At 43.8% G+C, this 16,011-nt stretch overlaps 1 protein-coding gene across 2 annotated transcripts in view; it reads right to left on the reverse strand.

The window, feature by feature from the left end:
• The window catches only part of ECPAS (Ecm29 proteasome adaptor and scaffold), a 318,939-nt gene that overhangs the window by 242,265 nt on the left and 60,663 nt on the right, over positions 1-16,011 (reverse strand). For both annotated transcript variants that reach the window (XM_030193760.1, XM_030193758.1), the window contains exons 4-5: positions 15,474-15,592; positions 6,576-6,725 (exon numbers count right to left, since the gene is read on the reverse strand). In XM_030193760.1, coding sequence (XP_030049620.1) covers positions 6,576-6,725; positions 15,474-15,592 — 269 coding nt within the window. The remainder of the gene's footprint in view (positions 1-6,575; positions 6,726-15,473; positions 15,593-16,011) is intronic.

The following is a 16,011-nucleotide window of genomic DNA, read 5'->3' on the forward strand; positions in this document are numbered from 1 at the left end:
CTGATTTTATGTTATTTTTGTAGTGTTTTATGCACATCATAGCAATAAACTTTTAACTTCATTGTTCCTGAGGTTCGTCTAGCCTTCCTCCGTTCCCACTTCCTTGTGTATTGCTGTTCAAGAAGTCCACCTGAACATTTATCATGCCAATGATGTGAGCCACCGAGAGAACAGGAAAATGGCACTCAACCCACTGAAGAAGCAGGGCTTCCAGCGCCACCTAAATGCTGTGAGAGTCCCCCCTTGACTGTTGATCTATGAGACCGCCATCTTATTGTCTGACAAAACTTGGACTGGGAGCCCCTGCAGAACATCCTGAAAGGCTCACAGAGCCTTCTGAACAGCTACAGCTATGAGCTCCAGCTGATTGATCGGCCACTGCGGTCCGATCAGAGGCCCTGTACATAGCGCTGCTGAAAATGCGTTCTCCAGCCCAAAAGGCTGGCATGTGACCACCATGATCCATTGTGGTGACCCCAAGGGAGCTCCCCGGCGAAGATGAGCAGCCTATAGACACCAGCTCCTGCTGGACCTCGCCTAGGGAAGACACCGCTGGTAATCTTGGGACACAGGAGGCCTCCGCAACAGAATGGAGAATTGCAGAGGCCTCATGTGTGCCCTGGCCCAGGAAACCACAACCAATGTTGCTGCCATTGACTCCACTACATGGACATAATCCCATGCCTACGGATTTAAAAGAGAGAAACAGGTGAACCTGAGACTGGAGCTTTTCACTTTGGAGATCTGAAAGGATCACCCTGCCTTGACAAGTATCGAAATGAATCCTAGATACTCCAGATTCAGGGACGGTGACACTAGACACTTGGCAAAATTGATAATCCAACCTAGGGACTTCAGCAGAGTAAATCACCTCAGAGGTTACTCTCACACTCTCCCGATGAGAGGACACCTTGATCAGCCAATCGTCCAGATAAGGGTGCCCCGTGATCCCTTCTTTGCAGAGGAAGGCCTCCATCACCACCATGACCTTGGAAAAAGGTCCATGGAGCTGTAGAGATAGAACGGCAGGGCTTGAAACTGAAAATGTCTTCCCAGCACCACAAACCAAAGGAATCGCTGGTGAGGAGGACAAATAGGGATATGGAAATAAGTCTCCTTGAAATCCAAGGACATGGAGAGCTCCCCATGCAAAAATGTCAGACCTGCAGAGACCCGCTTCAGGTCGAGAACCAGCCTGAATGTACCTCCCCTTCTTTGGAACCACAAAGTAAACAGAATAATGTTCCATGCCTCACTCAGAAGCGTGAACTGGAACTACCATTCTCCAACTCTTGCAACATCTGTAAGGTGGAAAGCACCATATGTCGCTTCAGCGAAGACTTACACGGGGACTCCAAGAAAAAAAAAAATCAGCGTTTGGAGCGAAGAACTCCAATCTGTAGCCCTCTCTGATAATATTCAGGATCCACTGGTCCAATGTGATCTTGGCCCACTCTTTGCAAAAACTGCCAAGGCAGCACCTAACCAATGGGAGGGAAGAGTGGACCAGAACCCCATCGTTGTGAAGAATGGAAGGCTGAAAAGGGTTGGCTGGACTGAGCAGATCTGCACTTGTCTCTGCAAAAAGGCTGCTTCTGTTGGAATCTCAGCCTTTGGTAGGCCTGAGAGCGACAAGGCCTATACCTCTCTTGGAGTTCTTAAAGCTTGAACGCACCTGGGAAAACCAAAAGGAGCCTTTAGGCTTGTCCTTGGGAAAACGCCCCAAGACTTCAAGTCACCCAAGTCCTTCACCAATTTCTCCAGGTCCTCCCCAAACAGAAGCTTACCTCTAAATGGAAGCTTAGTCAGGTGCTATTTGGAAGCAGTATCCGCCACCCAGTGGCAAAGCCATAACAAGCATCTGGCTGTTATAGCACCAAGGCTATTCGTTTAGCGGATGTCCTGACCATGTCATATAAAGTATCAGCTAGATAGGCTAGACCCATCTCCACTGAAGGAAAATCCTGACCAGCCAGGGAGACCAAATCCCCCAGGGAATCTGCCACCTTCTGAATCCAAAGCAAGCAGGCCCTAGCCGCATAAGAACTGCAGATGGACACTTGCAGAGAAAGAGCAGATATCTCTAAAGGACAACTTTAAGGAAGACTCCAGCTTCTTATCTTGGATATCCTTAAGAGCAATACCACCCTCCACGGGAAGAGTGGTCTTCTTAGTAACAGCTGCCACCAAGGCATCCACTTTGGGCAATTGCAACTTCTCCAAATCCTCAGGAGAGATGAGATACAAGTGTGCCATGGCCCTAGCCACCTGAAGACTCGCATATAGAGTGACCCATGAACCATAATTAATTCTTGTAGAGCCCTAGGGGTCTTGGTGCTAACCATTATAGGATTTGAAGCAGAGGCAGACAGAGGACAGATGTTCAATACCTCCAATGCCTTAGTAATAAAGGCAGGCAGTTCCTCCTTATGGGATATCCTGATAACTGCAGGATCGTCAGCCTCATCCATATGCAACTCCCCCTCCTCCAGTCTCTGAGGCAGCAACGACTGCAGGGATGCAGCAGACATCCACCCACTTCCAAGGGACCCAGAGAAGGTGGAGAAGGTGGGGAGGCCATCTCTGCAAAGGACTCCATGCGCCTCCATTTGGCCGACTGTACAACAGGGACACTGTGGTCCTGGCTGGAGATCCCAGTCTAAGCAGCCTTCAACAAAAATGTTTGGTGAAGGAGCAGCACAAACTCAGGAGAAAATAGCTCCTGCGTCCCCCTACCTGCAGAGGGTGCAGAGAAAGGAAGCCCCAATGACCCCCAAGTGAGGGAAACTCAAGAGGGAACCAGCAAAGAAGCCTCAGCACTGCAGGAATCCAAAATGGCCACTGAAGCTGCTCACAATGACTCTACAAAACAGTCATGAGGGGATTGATCTGCGCCAAGACCCGCACGGGAATCAACACCTGCTGAGGGAACAGGCCCAGAACTCACCCAAGCCGAGCTCTGACGCTCCTAAAGGGCAACACACACACCAGAAACTGCTAAAACCAAGCCCCACTAGCAAGAAAACAAAAGTGAAAGCAAAACGAGACTCTCCCGAGTTAATTAAAAATTTAAAGGTGCATTTACCCCGGTGACATCCCTACTGTGCTGCCTGAGGAGAATTGCTGGATTTTGCACTACTCAAACCCCCTTCAATAAGAATCCACTCACACCAAAAAGGTGTGACCAGAAAACAAAACCCTTCTTTTTTTCCCTGCAAGGATAAAGAGCTCTGCGGCTGGAAGTGGGAAGAAGAGGGAGAGAGGAACCTGGCACCACCAGGTGTACCCCAAAAAGCACCAGTGCAAGACTAATACTCCCGAGCTCAAATGAACACGTGAACCAAAACAGGAACCACTGGCAGAAGAATCCCAGAGCTGTAGGGACACCATCTATCCACCTGCTAAGATAGAGGAAAATACTGCCTGATCAGGCTGCTCACTGTCTTATATAAGAGTTCAGTAATGCCCTCCACCTGCTGACAGATGGTCATAACCCACTTGTTGCTGGATTCATCTGTTTCAATGAAACGGAAATATTTTATCCACCGAGACATTTTTCAGACTAACACTACTAATGTGATATACATTACTGTCTGCCCTTGTTTCCTTGTACGTATTGGAAAAACCAAAAGGAAAGTTAAAGCCCGTATGATTGAACACAGATGTAATATACATAACAATATTGGAGCTCCTTTGATAGAACATTGTATTAATCATTCTTTTTCTGATATGAAGTTTTTGGCTTTTAAAGTGATCAAATCATTGTGGCAAGGTGGTGACAGATACATTGCTACTTAGAAAAGACCACCACCTCATTTTTTAACTCGATACCATAGCACCAACAAGACTGAACAATGAATTGGATCTATTTGTATTTTTTATGTATTCATAACATTTTTCACTTTTTCCTTTCCTTTAGCTGACTCCAAGGTAATAGGAGTGGAAAAGTTTAGGAAAGTTAATCAAGCCAAAAAGCAACAACATTCCTTACTCTAAACCAGTGGTTCTCAACCTCTCTTCTGTTGCGACACACCTGACAGACAATATTCATGTATGTGACATACTGAACACTAAAATTCTTTGTTGAACAAATCCTATATAATAATTTGCACCTCCAACGTTCCATGTCTGGCTGCCTGGGTTCGTAACATCTCCTGACGTCAGCCAGCCTCCAACGTTCCATTCCCCCTCACTGTCCCGCCCTCGCGTCAAGACATAATGATGTCAGAGGGCGGATCAGTGAGAGAGAAGGAAATGCTGGAGGCGAGCTGACGTCAGGAGGGATGTTACGAACGGAATGGAAGCCAGCGTCAGCCAGCCAGAGAACGTTCAGGTACAAATCGAGGACAGGAGAGAATCACAGGACATCGAGGGGAGGGAGGGAGGGGAGGGAAGGGAAGGGGAGGGCAGGGCAGGGCAGGACAGGACAGAGGAGAATTGATGGACATGGATGGGATGAGAGGACAGTAGAGGAGAGAATCGCAGGACACGGATGGGAGGGCAGGGAAGAGGAGAATCGCTGGACATGGAGGGGAAGGAAGGGAAGAATTGCTGAACATGGAGGGGAGGGCAGGGGAGAGAGAAAAAAAAAAAGCTTACATGACAGCCTTCCTAGGGCCAGTTTCACTGTTGAGGAAACGGGCATGGTTCCACTAGTAACTAAATATTTCATTGTTGACACTAAGTTTAGTGTGAATTTACCTACCATTCAATCCCATATCAGAAAAAAAACAGGATGCAACACATCAGTCCCAAATTTCTTGTCATATAAAACAAATATATATTCAAATTCTGGTGTCAACTCAGTAACAGCAACACAAAATTCCTCCACTGCCAGATACTGTGAAGCAACACCAAACCCGGCAAAAATGAGACTCAGAAGTTATGTAGCAAAAGAAATGGACAGAAGACTTACAACATATCTAGTTGGGGCCGGTAGCAGCAGTTATGATTGGGTGTAGTGGGGAAGAAGAAGGACTTTCAGGATCCCTGGTCTCCCCAGCTTGCACACAGAGATAGTTTCTAAGGAAAGCACAGGCTTACTGTTTACAGTCTGCCAAACTTTTGGTGATACACCTCCCAACTCTTGAGGACATACCAGTGTGTTCTGTCACACTGGTTGAGAACCACCACTCTCAAAGTTTTAAACAAACTGAACCACAGAAAAGCAGGTACACATTTGTCTTTTAAAAAATGTATTGTTATTGTTTATTTTGTATTTGTGACACCTCTCCAGCTGTTAGAGATTTTATCCTGTTTTGTGTCTCTGGGCCATATATACTGATCCATTTTTGTAACATTTATTGATTTATTTAAAAAAAGTTATATTCCGCTCTATCGCCAAAAGTTCTAGGCAGATCACAATCACATACACAATTGTAAAATCTCATACACATTGTACAACAATAAAAACAAACAATACATACATAAAAATCTTTCTTCATAGAGCATTATTATAAGTGCTCCAAGTGAATATACATCATCATGCTGTGCTCACAGTCTATAACAAATTAGGCTCTACTATAAGCCTCAATAAATAACAGGGTTTTTACTTCTTTCCTGAATTCCATTAGGTTCTGATGCTCTCTCAACTGCTTCGGCATTGCATTCCAAAAAATGGGACCTGCTATATAAAAGATCTTATTTCTGCATTCCTCCAACCTAATCACTTGATATGATGCAACATCAAATAAACATTGGCCTCTGGATCTCAATAATCATCTAGGCTGATGTACGTGTAACTTTGATGCCAATACAGAAGATACCTGTATTTTGTACCTTAAACATCAGACTCAAGATCTTAAATTTAATCCTCTGTTCTATCGGAAGCCAATGCAACTCTCTCAATACTGGGGTCATATGACTGAATCTAGATTTACCAGTCAAAACCCTTGCCACCACACTTTATACTACTTGTAATGCCCGTAAATAACTTTTCTTTAAACCAAGCATCTGACCATCAATGAGTCAAAACATGATGTAATGATACTCTGAATTACTTTTCTAAAATTTGTATAACTGAGCAGATTTTTCAGTCTTCTCAGTATATACAGCCAACAATTTTGTTTTGGAAGATAATTTCACTGTAGATATTTGCCATTGTAAGATGAATTTTCAGGGACATGATTTTAGATTGTTATAACCAAAGTCCGTTATTAACTACTTAGTATGTGCTTGTTAGTAAATCGCATCTTACACTAAAGGACTTTTGTGAGGTTAAAGCAGTGGTTCCAAAACCTGATCCTGGAGGCATCCCAGCCAGTCAGGTTTTCAGTATATCCACAATGAATATTCATGAGAGAGATTTGCATGTACTGCCTCCACTGCATGTAATCTATCTCATGAATATTCATTGTGGATAGCCTGAAAACCTATCTGGGATGCCTCCAGGATCAGGTTTGGGAACCTCTGGGATAAAGGTTCAATTAATAAAGAAATACTTTAAACTCAAAACTTTACACAGATTACTAAAGGACTTTCTTTGCAACACGTATAGAGCTTTTCTCTGTGCTCTCCCAGTACTTGCATGGGTTTCTTTATCCAAATTAGCAGAACATGTGTTTCTTTGCACTTACCCATAAGGCATCAGAAGGACATCCAACATAAAATCCAACAGCAACTGCACAGTCTTTGGTTTCTCAGCAAGATTAAAAGGAGAAGTTGCTTTAGCTGGTTCAGCTGGGTACTTCATGTGGAAAAGGGTTGGTATGAGAAGATGCATAAGGCTGAAATACAATTATACAAAATGTGAAAAGCACAAAAAAAATCCCCAACAAAGTTTAAATATGGCATGGTGTTTATTGCTTTTTTTCTGTTTGAAGCTGAACACTTCAAAAACAAAACTGCTGGGACTGGGCCACTTTGTGAATATATTACTTAACACCACAATTGTCCTTAGAAACAATATGTGGCCCTCTCTGGAAAAACATGACAAAAGTTACTAAACATGTTCCCAGGGATGGTCACATATACTTCCTTTTGAATTGTGTTTAAACATCTTAGGGATCAAGATGTCTTTTGACAGTCATGTAGATCTCCTATGAAAGTATCTGGCAAACTGTCAATTATAAAGAATTAGGAAGTATTTCTCATTTTACCATTTTAAGATTATAATTTCAAGCCTTCATTTTTTTCCAAAATTGAAACTTTTATTTTGTTTTTTATCCACCTAATAGATCACCACAGAATGGGATCCAATCAATAATTACCTTTTACTAGAAAGAAATTACAAACACATTTTCAATTAAATGATTCTCTATCAAGCTGCAAAAATTTGAACTATTCTTCCTAAAGATATTAGATTAGAACTACATTATCCTCAAAATTCTAAAAAAGTTGTTAAAAACTGCATGTGCAAATCTGAATGTGTGCGCAACTGAAGGAGTCAATTAGCACCAATTGAGATTTTAACAATTATTGGTGCTAACTGGATTTAATTAAATTTATGTGTGGGTCCATGACGAGGGCACAGCCATGTGGAGGGGGGGGGTTGGGCGGATCGGGGCATTTCTTTAATTTATGCACATTGTTATAGAATAAAGGGGATCAGCATATAATTTAGGTACAGGGATTTACACCAAATGGTCATGCCTAAACAAAGTCGCTGTTCCTGGTGCAAAGCGCTATTCTATAAACGGCACCTAACTTTAAACATCATTTATAGAATAGCTCTATGAACTATTTTTTTCAGCGTCATTTATAGAATTTAGTCCCATAAGACTTTTGAAAGAAAATAAAAAAATTATTTTCTAAAATATTAAAAATATCCAAGTTGGTGTTGATCATTATTTTTTTAATTTTATTTGCATTTACCAATAACAAAAGTAAAATACTTGAAAGCCAAGCACACCTAAGAAACAATACTTAAACAACAGTAATAAAACTTTTGGCAAATAATACGTGCTACTAAATCCACAAGTAAAGGGAGAACCAAAAAGTAATGTCCCTTGAATCAACAGAGCAAATAGAAAAGAAACTATTCACTCCAGAAAATAACTCCTTTGAAAAAACACCCATCATGAAACTAACATGGAAACTCAAATTACTTAATTGCTATTATAAATGGCAATTGGTCTGGATCAAAGAATTCATATATATTAGAACAACTACACATTTACATAGCTATCAAAGTTGAAAGGTGCCTCCTAATGACTGGACCCATTGTCTGAATGTTAAGAATGTCTTCCTTCTGTAGACTTGGTAAGATCAGGAAACGTCCAGATCTTGTGTCCCATATAGTCCACATTCTTAAACTTGAAAAAAAAAAATATGATCGCAATCTTGAGGAAAAATAAAAACATAGAATTCACCTATTTCAATTTCAGGACTTTCCAAAAACCCTGTTAAATCCAAACTATCTTGAGTTAAATCATTACCTGCCCTAAAGGCATCTCTTCACCCAAAGGCAAATTTTTAGCTGTAATATAATAAGCCTTTGAAAAGGGAGATAAGTCTATCTACATAGCTCCCCACCCCAGGAGGGATGCATCCGTCGTCAGCACTTTTTGAAGCTGAGGAATTTGGAATGGACGTTCCAAGGTCAAATTGGATCGAATCGTCCACCACTGAAGCGAATTCCAAAAGTCGGTGAACAGTGGGATCAAGACTCTAGATCCCCTGCAGCTTGACACCACTGAGAAGCTAGGGCCCATTGAGCTGATCTCATGTGTAAACATGCCATGGGAGTCACATGAACTGTGGAGGCCATGTGCCCCAGAAGTCTCAACATCTGCCGAGCTGTGATCTGTTGAGACGTTCAAACTATGGACACCAGGGACAGGAGGTTGTCTGCCCTTGCCTCGGGAAGATAGGCTCGAGCTGTCTTCGTGTTCAACAGAGCTCCAATGAATTCCATCTTTTGAACTCTAGCACCTGAATAGTCATTCGCATGGACGGTAGAGCACCTGCCTCCAAGGTGCTCTTGACCAGCCAATCGTTGAGATAAGGGAACACATGCACTCCCAGTCTGCCTAGCAACGCTGCGACTACCATTACGCAATTTGTGAATACATTGGGTGCAGACGCCAGACCAAAGGGCAGTACACAGTACTGAAAGTGCTGTGTTCCCAGCCGAAATCGAAGATACTTCCTGTGAGCATCGAGATGTGTGTGTAAGCATCCTTTAAGTCCAGAGAGCATAGCCAATCGCTTTCTTGAATCATGGGAAGTAGGGTGCCCAGGGAAACCATCCTGAACTTTTCTCAGACTAGAAATTTGTTCAGGGCCCTCAGGTGGAACGGGTTTGACCGCAGGGGCCTTCAGAAGGGCGGAGAGTTCCTCTGCAAGTACCTGTTTGTGCTGGGAACTGTAAGAATGAGTACCCGGTGGGCAATTTGGAGGGTTGAATTCCAGATTGAGGGTGTATCCTGACTGACTTTTTGAAGAGCCCACCAGTCTGAGGTTATGAAAGGCCACCTTTGGTGAAAATATATTAACCTCCCTCCAACCGGCAAGGCGTCTGGTACGGACACTTTTACAGAGGCTATGCTTAACTGGAGCCAGTCAAAAGCCTGTTCCCTGCTTTTGCTGGGGAGCAGCACGAGCCTTAAATGCACGCTGTTGACGAGAACGAGCGCGCTGGGACTGAGCCTGGGCAGGCTGCCGAGAAGCAGGAGTGTACCTATACCTAGGATAGGAATAGGGAACACTCCTCTTCCCCCCAAAATACCTTCTAGATTAGGAGGTAGTAGCAGAAGACGCCCGGTAGGAGAGAGAATCCATAGCATCATTACGCTTCTTGATCTGATCAACAAGAACCCTCCGGCAAGGAACATCCGCCATTCGCTGCTGGACAAAATGATCCAGGTCAGAGACATGCAGCCATAAGAGTCTACGCATCACTATACCTTGTGCAGCGATTCTGGATGCTACATCAAAAGTGTCGAAAGTACCCCTGGCCAGGAATTTTCGACACGCCTTCTGCTGCCTGACCACCTGGTGAAAAGGCTCAGATTGCTCCGGAGGGAGTATCTCAACCAAGCTAGACAGTTGCCTTATCGAGTCCTGCAAGTGAACGCTTGTGAAGAGCTGGTATGATTGAATCTTGGCAGCGAGCATAGCGGCCCGATACGTCTTCCTCCCAAAAGAATCAAGAAACCTAGCTTCTCTGCCTGGGAGCGCTGAAGCATAGTCTCTAGTACTCCTGGCTCTCGAGGGCGGAATCCACCACCATAGAATTGTGGGGTAACTGAGACCTCATCAATCCAGGTTCACCGTGGATCTGATACTGGGATTCAGCTTTCTTCGGGACCACAGGACCAGACAGAGGGACCGACCAGTTTCAAATAAGGACTTCCTTCAGTACCTTATGCAGAGGGACTGTCACAGCCTCTTTAGATGGCGAAGAATAGTGCAGGACTTCGAGCAGCTCAGTCCTGGGCTCATCCTCAACCTCCACAGGGAAGGGAATAGCCGTAGCCATTTCCCGGACGAAAGAGGAAAAGGATAGACTCTCCAGTGGAGATAGTCTCCTCTCTGGTGGAGGGGAAGGTTCAGAGGTAATCCCATAGGACTCATCAGAAGAAAAGTACCTGGGATCTTCCTTGGCTCCCACGAACACTCCTGCTCAGTATCAGATAAGACCTCTGCTAAGGTGCTTCAACACTGGACCTGCCTCGACGCTGAGGAACGATGTACTCAATGGCAATGTTGATGTCAAGAGGCTGACGCCCACTCAGACTGCGGCAAAGCTCCCTCCACTGACATCGAAGGGGAGTCAACCTGGATGGCAGCCGACGCTGATGCCGCAGGCGGTATTGCGGTCGGGGACCTCACCGCAGGAGAAGGGCCAGACACCACTGAAGCAGACAGTACAAGCACACCCGACTTGCTGACTGATGTAGCAGTCCCTCCAGACATTCCTAAAACAAGGCCCGGATGCGCTCGTCGAGAGCCGCCATCGGAGAAGGCTGCAGGGTCGGTGGAACAGGTGGTGTCAGAATCTGTGGAGGCTCGGGAGCAGGTACCAGGCTGCTAGGAGACTGATGCATCGGCACCTCCTGTATCGAGGGGGAGTGATCCTCTCAGCGCCGACGCTTATTGGGTGTCGACTCTCGACTGCCTGGAGCTCCCGGCACCGTTTGTCGAAGGAGAACGATAACTGTGCTTCTTCGCCTTCACTCAACGCCAGTCATCGAGACTCCTCACATCTCCTCGGGGCCGGGTCAGACGAAGTTGGTCGTTCCTCAGCCATTACCTTCGCTCCCAACGTCGATGTAGGTCCTGAAAACTCATACTGGCTACAATATATGCTGCTGCATTTTGAATATGTTGCAACCAGGGGCGTAGCCAGACTTCGGCGGAAGGGGGGTCCAGAGCTCAGGTGAGGGAGCATATTTTAGCCCCCCCCCCCCCGGCACCGCCACCAACTTTGCCCCCCCAGCCGACAACCCTCTCGACCCCCCCTTCCGCCACCAACCCTCTCCCGCCGCCGCCACCGTCGTTGCCTACCTTTGCTGGCAAGGGACCCCACTCCCCGCCAGCCGAGGTCCTCTTGCTTCTCGCGCAAGGCTTCATTCTGTTTCTGACGTCCTGCACGTTGTACGTGCAGGACGTCAGACTCACTGAAACAGAACGAGGCTTCATCCTGTTTCTGTGAGTCACGCCAGAAACAGAACGAAGCCTTCCGCGGGAAGCAAGAGGACCTTGGCTGGCGGGGGTTGGAGTCCCCCACCAGCAAAGGTAGCCCACGGCAACGGCGGAGGGGGGGTGTCGAGGACCAAGTCTACAGGGGCCCAGGCCCCCGTGGCCCCATGTAGCTACACCCCTGGCTGCAACTACTTACAGCTCATACAAAGGGGAAAAAATAAAATCACATAAAAGACATTACAGTAATACAAAAGCAACACCACCACTAAACTAAACAGTTCTACAATCAGGCAGCAAATTCTTGTTAAGAAATAACATCATAAACATACAAACAAAAAACAGTTGCCCTACTGTGTCAGATCTAAGGTCTTTCTACCTCAATAACCTGTTTCCAACAGTGGTCAATCCAGGTCACAAGAACCTGGTACAGCCCTATAAAGTAGCAAAATTCGATGCTACTTAACCTCACAGATAAGCAGTGGCTTTCCCCAGATATACAAAAAGGTTTATGAACTTTTCCTTGGTGACATTAACTGCTTTTACCACTTGCTTCAGCAGATTGTTCCAGAGCTTAACTATAACCTTGAGAGAAAAAATAATTTCTCCTATTTGTTTTAAATGTGTTACTATGTAACCTCAGGGAGTGTCCCCTAGTTTTGAACTTTACAGACAAAGGTGTAAAAATGGACCCTAATAAGATTTGCCATACTAGGTCAGACAATACACCCAGCAAAGCCCAGTATCCTGTTTCCAGGAGTGGCCAATTCAGGTCACAAGTACCTGGCAGGATCCCAGAAGTAGACAGATTCTATGCTACTTACCTACAGCTTTCCCCAGGTCTGCCTTAACAGTTTATGGACTTCCTCCAAGAATTTATCCAAGCCTTTTTAAAAATCCAGATATGCCACCACATCATCTGGCAATGAGTTCTAGTGCCTAACCATGTGTTAAGTCAGAAAAATAATTTTCCAATGGAACTTTTTCCATCATGATTTCATCAATATCAATGAAAATAAAATATTCCATTCAAGTTTTCTATTCAAGCCAGTAGGGTGAAAAAATTAACTTCACTGCTGTTACATTGAAGTGAATCAAATCTCACCATTCCCATCTCCCCAAAAAAATAAAAATAAAAAAATAAATAAGGGCTTGAATCAAAAATAGGTACTCAAGTCTTAAAGGCTTGGTGCAGTGATCCATAAATTGCTTCAACTCTTTCAAAGTCATATGAATTCAGTTTCAATGTTTTACTATCCTAACCCTAAACATTTTTCCTTAGTGTTAATACCAGACTAGTCCAGAACGTTTGGGTTATGTTATGTTCATTGACAAGTAGATGGAGACAGAGAAAAAAGTATTTCCGCCCCTTAAAATGCACCATGCAACTGTAGAACGCTCAGTTTTCAATTATTTAATTTTCCCTGCTAGTCCACGTTTCTCTTTTCTCCTTTATAAGCACTCAAAGAGTCATCTGCAGAGTTTAACCAGCAACACTCAGCTATGGGGAGCCTTGTTAAAAGTCCGGAGGTCTTCCTTGTATTCAGTGGGAATTTCATCTCCTTTAAGTGAAGATCTTGTTCTGTCCCTTAAGTTTCAACTTACTGCTTTCTCTTTCTGTTATTTATTTCTGGCAATGAACAGGAACATTTTCACAGTGATAGGTACTTTTGCTACAAATAGGTTTTGCCTTTCCTAGTTCCAACAGTTCTTTCTGGGGGGGAGTATCTGCCGTTGCCAAGTTTCCCTCAGAAGCACAAGGTGATTTCGAAGTCTCAGCTGCATTGCGTTCAGCCATTTTCTCCTTCAGGTTTCATCTCTCCTGAAACTATTAGCTGTATTGAATGGAGGAGCATCTTTTGTTTTTCCACCTTTAAAGCTTCATATACATTCACCTTTGACATCTCTGCGGCACTCCATTCTACCCACTTCAAACTGCAGAACTAAGCTATGTTTTCAACTTTCATCTGGATTGGACTTTAGTTTCACATATTATTTGTGAAACAGACTCAGATATTTTCTCCTCGTCAGCTTCATCTGTGCTTCAGTCTCAAGTAGCTGAGTTTTTTCAGTTTCTCATAAATCAACTGTGTTTAATCTCACCGATACAGCAGTGCTTCATCTCATAGATTAAGCTGCGCTTTTTCCTCAAAAAATCAGTGCCACTCCCGTTTCTCAGTGCCAGCTGTGCTCCAATTTCTCACTGCCACCTGTGACGCAGTATCTCAGTATTGCCTGGGATTCAAGGAAGGATACAGCAGCGATTTTGAATGTAGAGCTAGCATGGGCAGGAGCAACTGGAGTCACTATAGACCAACAGGACTTTAAGGTAGGCCCAAAGAGGGCCTACGGGTGATGAGAGAGTGGTGCTTTTTGTTGGGGTTAGGCGGGGGGGGGGGTTAAGTTTCAGTTGAAAATGCACTGTCATTTTCGGTCAAAACAAAAACATTGCCGGTTTCGGCCAGCCTCTAGTTTTCGTTTTTCTTTAGTGAAACAGTTGTCACACTTGCCTTGCGCTCATGTATCAGGTGATCAATCAAGAAAATATTTCACATTCACCATTCATTTTCTCCTCTGCTTTTTAACACTGTAATTGTGTAACTGATGCCCAGATGGGAAGTCAATCTAGTTCTTCTGCTTCAATCTAGTAGCACTTAGAACCAACGTATTCCATACTTCTTTGAATACCTTTATGTCTGAAGATTCCAAGATCATGACTGGCTACTAACTTAGGGGTGTCTTCTACTAAGCCATGGTAGCATTTTTAGCTCGCAGTAGAAATCAGCTAACAGTAAACGCCGAGACACCCATTATATTCTTAAGGACGTCTTGGTGTTAACAAACTGAAAACTAAGGGGGTCTCTTACTAAGCTGTGGTAGTGTTTTTAGCTCGCGGTGGAAATCAGCTGGTGGTAAACTAGTAGGTTATTGTTTCCTCTCCTAGTTCCAAGAGTCTCATCTCATTTGGGGCTTTACAATTTTACTTTACAGTGTGTTTCTAGGGTGCTCCTGTCATTCCTGCTTCATTGTCTTAGGAACATCATGAGTCCTTTTGGGGCATTATATTCTTCCATTTCCTCCCACAAGTTCAGTCAACTTGCTCTTCAAGAGGAATTCTGAATTTTTGTACAAGTCTTCTAACTAGTTTTCTTTTTTGTCTAAGGCAATCTTAAGAACGTAATAGCCATACTGGGTCAGACTGTTGGTCCATCTGCTTCCAAAAGTGGCCAATCCAGGTTACAAGTACCTGGCAGAATCCCAAAGAATATGAAGATTTAATGCTACCAATTTCAGGGATTAAGTAGTGTTTTCCCCATATCTATCTTAATAGCAGATTATGGGCTTTATCAATGGAGTTCTATAGCTCCTGCTTCAGTTACAAAACCGTATGTTACTAGATGCTATAGTTCCTGCCTCAGTTGTTCAACTGGGTGTCAGTGGACTACAATTACTCTTGCTTCAATTGGAGAGCTGTATGCTAGCAGAGATCAATAAGGCTTTCTTTGGTATGTGTTATACATAGATCAGACTAGATGCCATAATCATGCATATGAGCTCTACTGCTTTGTCATTTGAAATACTGAGTGTTCTACAGCTGCACAGTGCTCTTTAGGGGCGAATCATGCAGAACTACGTTCCACATTTGCTGGTCAACGGAAACAGCCCGCAAGTTCTGGACTAGACTAGTAGGACTAAAGGAAAGAAAATTATCAGGTAAGAAATTTTTCCTGGTTTTATTTACATACAAGATGACTGTATTGACAAAATCACAAATACAACAAGCAGACTAACCTTCTTTCTCACAATACAGTAGATGTATCTAACTACTATGGAGAAAAACATACACAAGTTCATTCCATTTACCTGTAAGGTACTTAAGTTAACCATACCTGTCTTGCTGCGGCTGAGGTCTGCCTTCCATTGCTGTGAGGAGTGTAGGAGCCAGCTCGCATTGCTTTTCTACTGGCAAACGAGGGTAACCCATCTTTATATAAATTATAGTAAAATTCTTTAAAAAAAAAAAAAGAGAGAAAAAGACATTTGTTTTCAATAGAGGTTAGCAAACAAACCAAAAAAAATTTCATAAAACAATATGCCACAAGTTATGGCATGTGTGCAGAATGTTAAACTGCAGGATCTCTGAATTAGAGAGGACCTACAGTATGCTTAAGGAGATAAAATTGCCATTAAGTCATGAAGTCCAGTAATTACTTACAGCATTTCCTAACCTGAGCCTAGAAGAACCGCAAATTAATCTGTCAACATATCCATAATGACTACTCATGACACTATATGCTTTGTCGCTACAGACATACCTAAAAGTAGACTTGTTCAATATGCCTCCAGGTCAGGACTGGGAAACACTGGGTTAGAGCACTGACAGGGTATATCCTAAGATGTATGTTTTGAGGCTGATCCTTGACCAGG

Source organism: Microcaecilia unicolor, chromosome 2 (genome assembly GCF_901765095.1).
Source record: "Microcaecilia unicolor chromosome 2, aMicUni1.1, whole genome shotgun sequence".
In the NCBI taxonomy this organism is placed as follows: domain Eukaryota; kingdom Metazoa; phylum Chordata; class Amphibia; order Gymnophiona; family Siphonopidae; genus Microcaecilia; species Microcaecilia unicolor.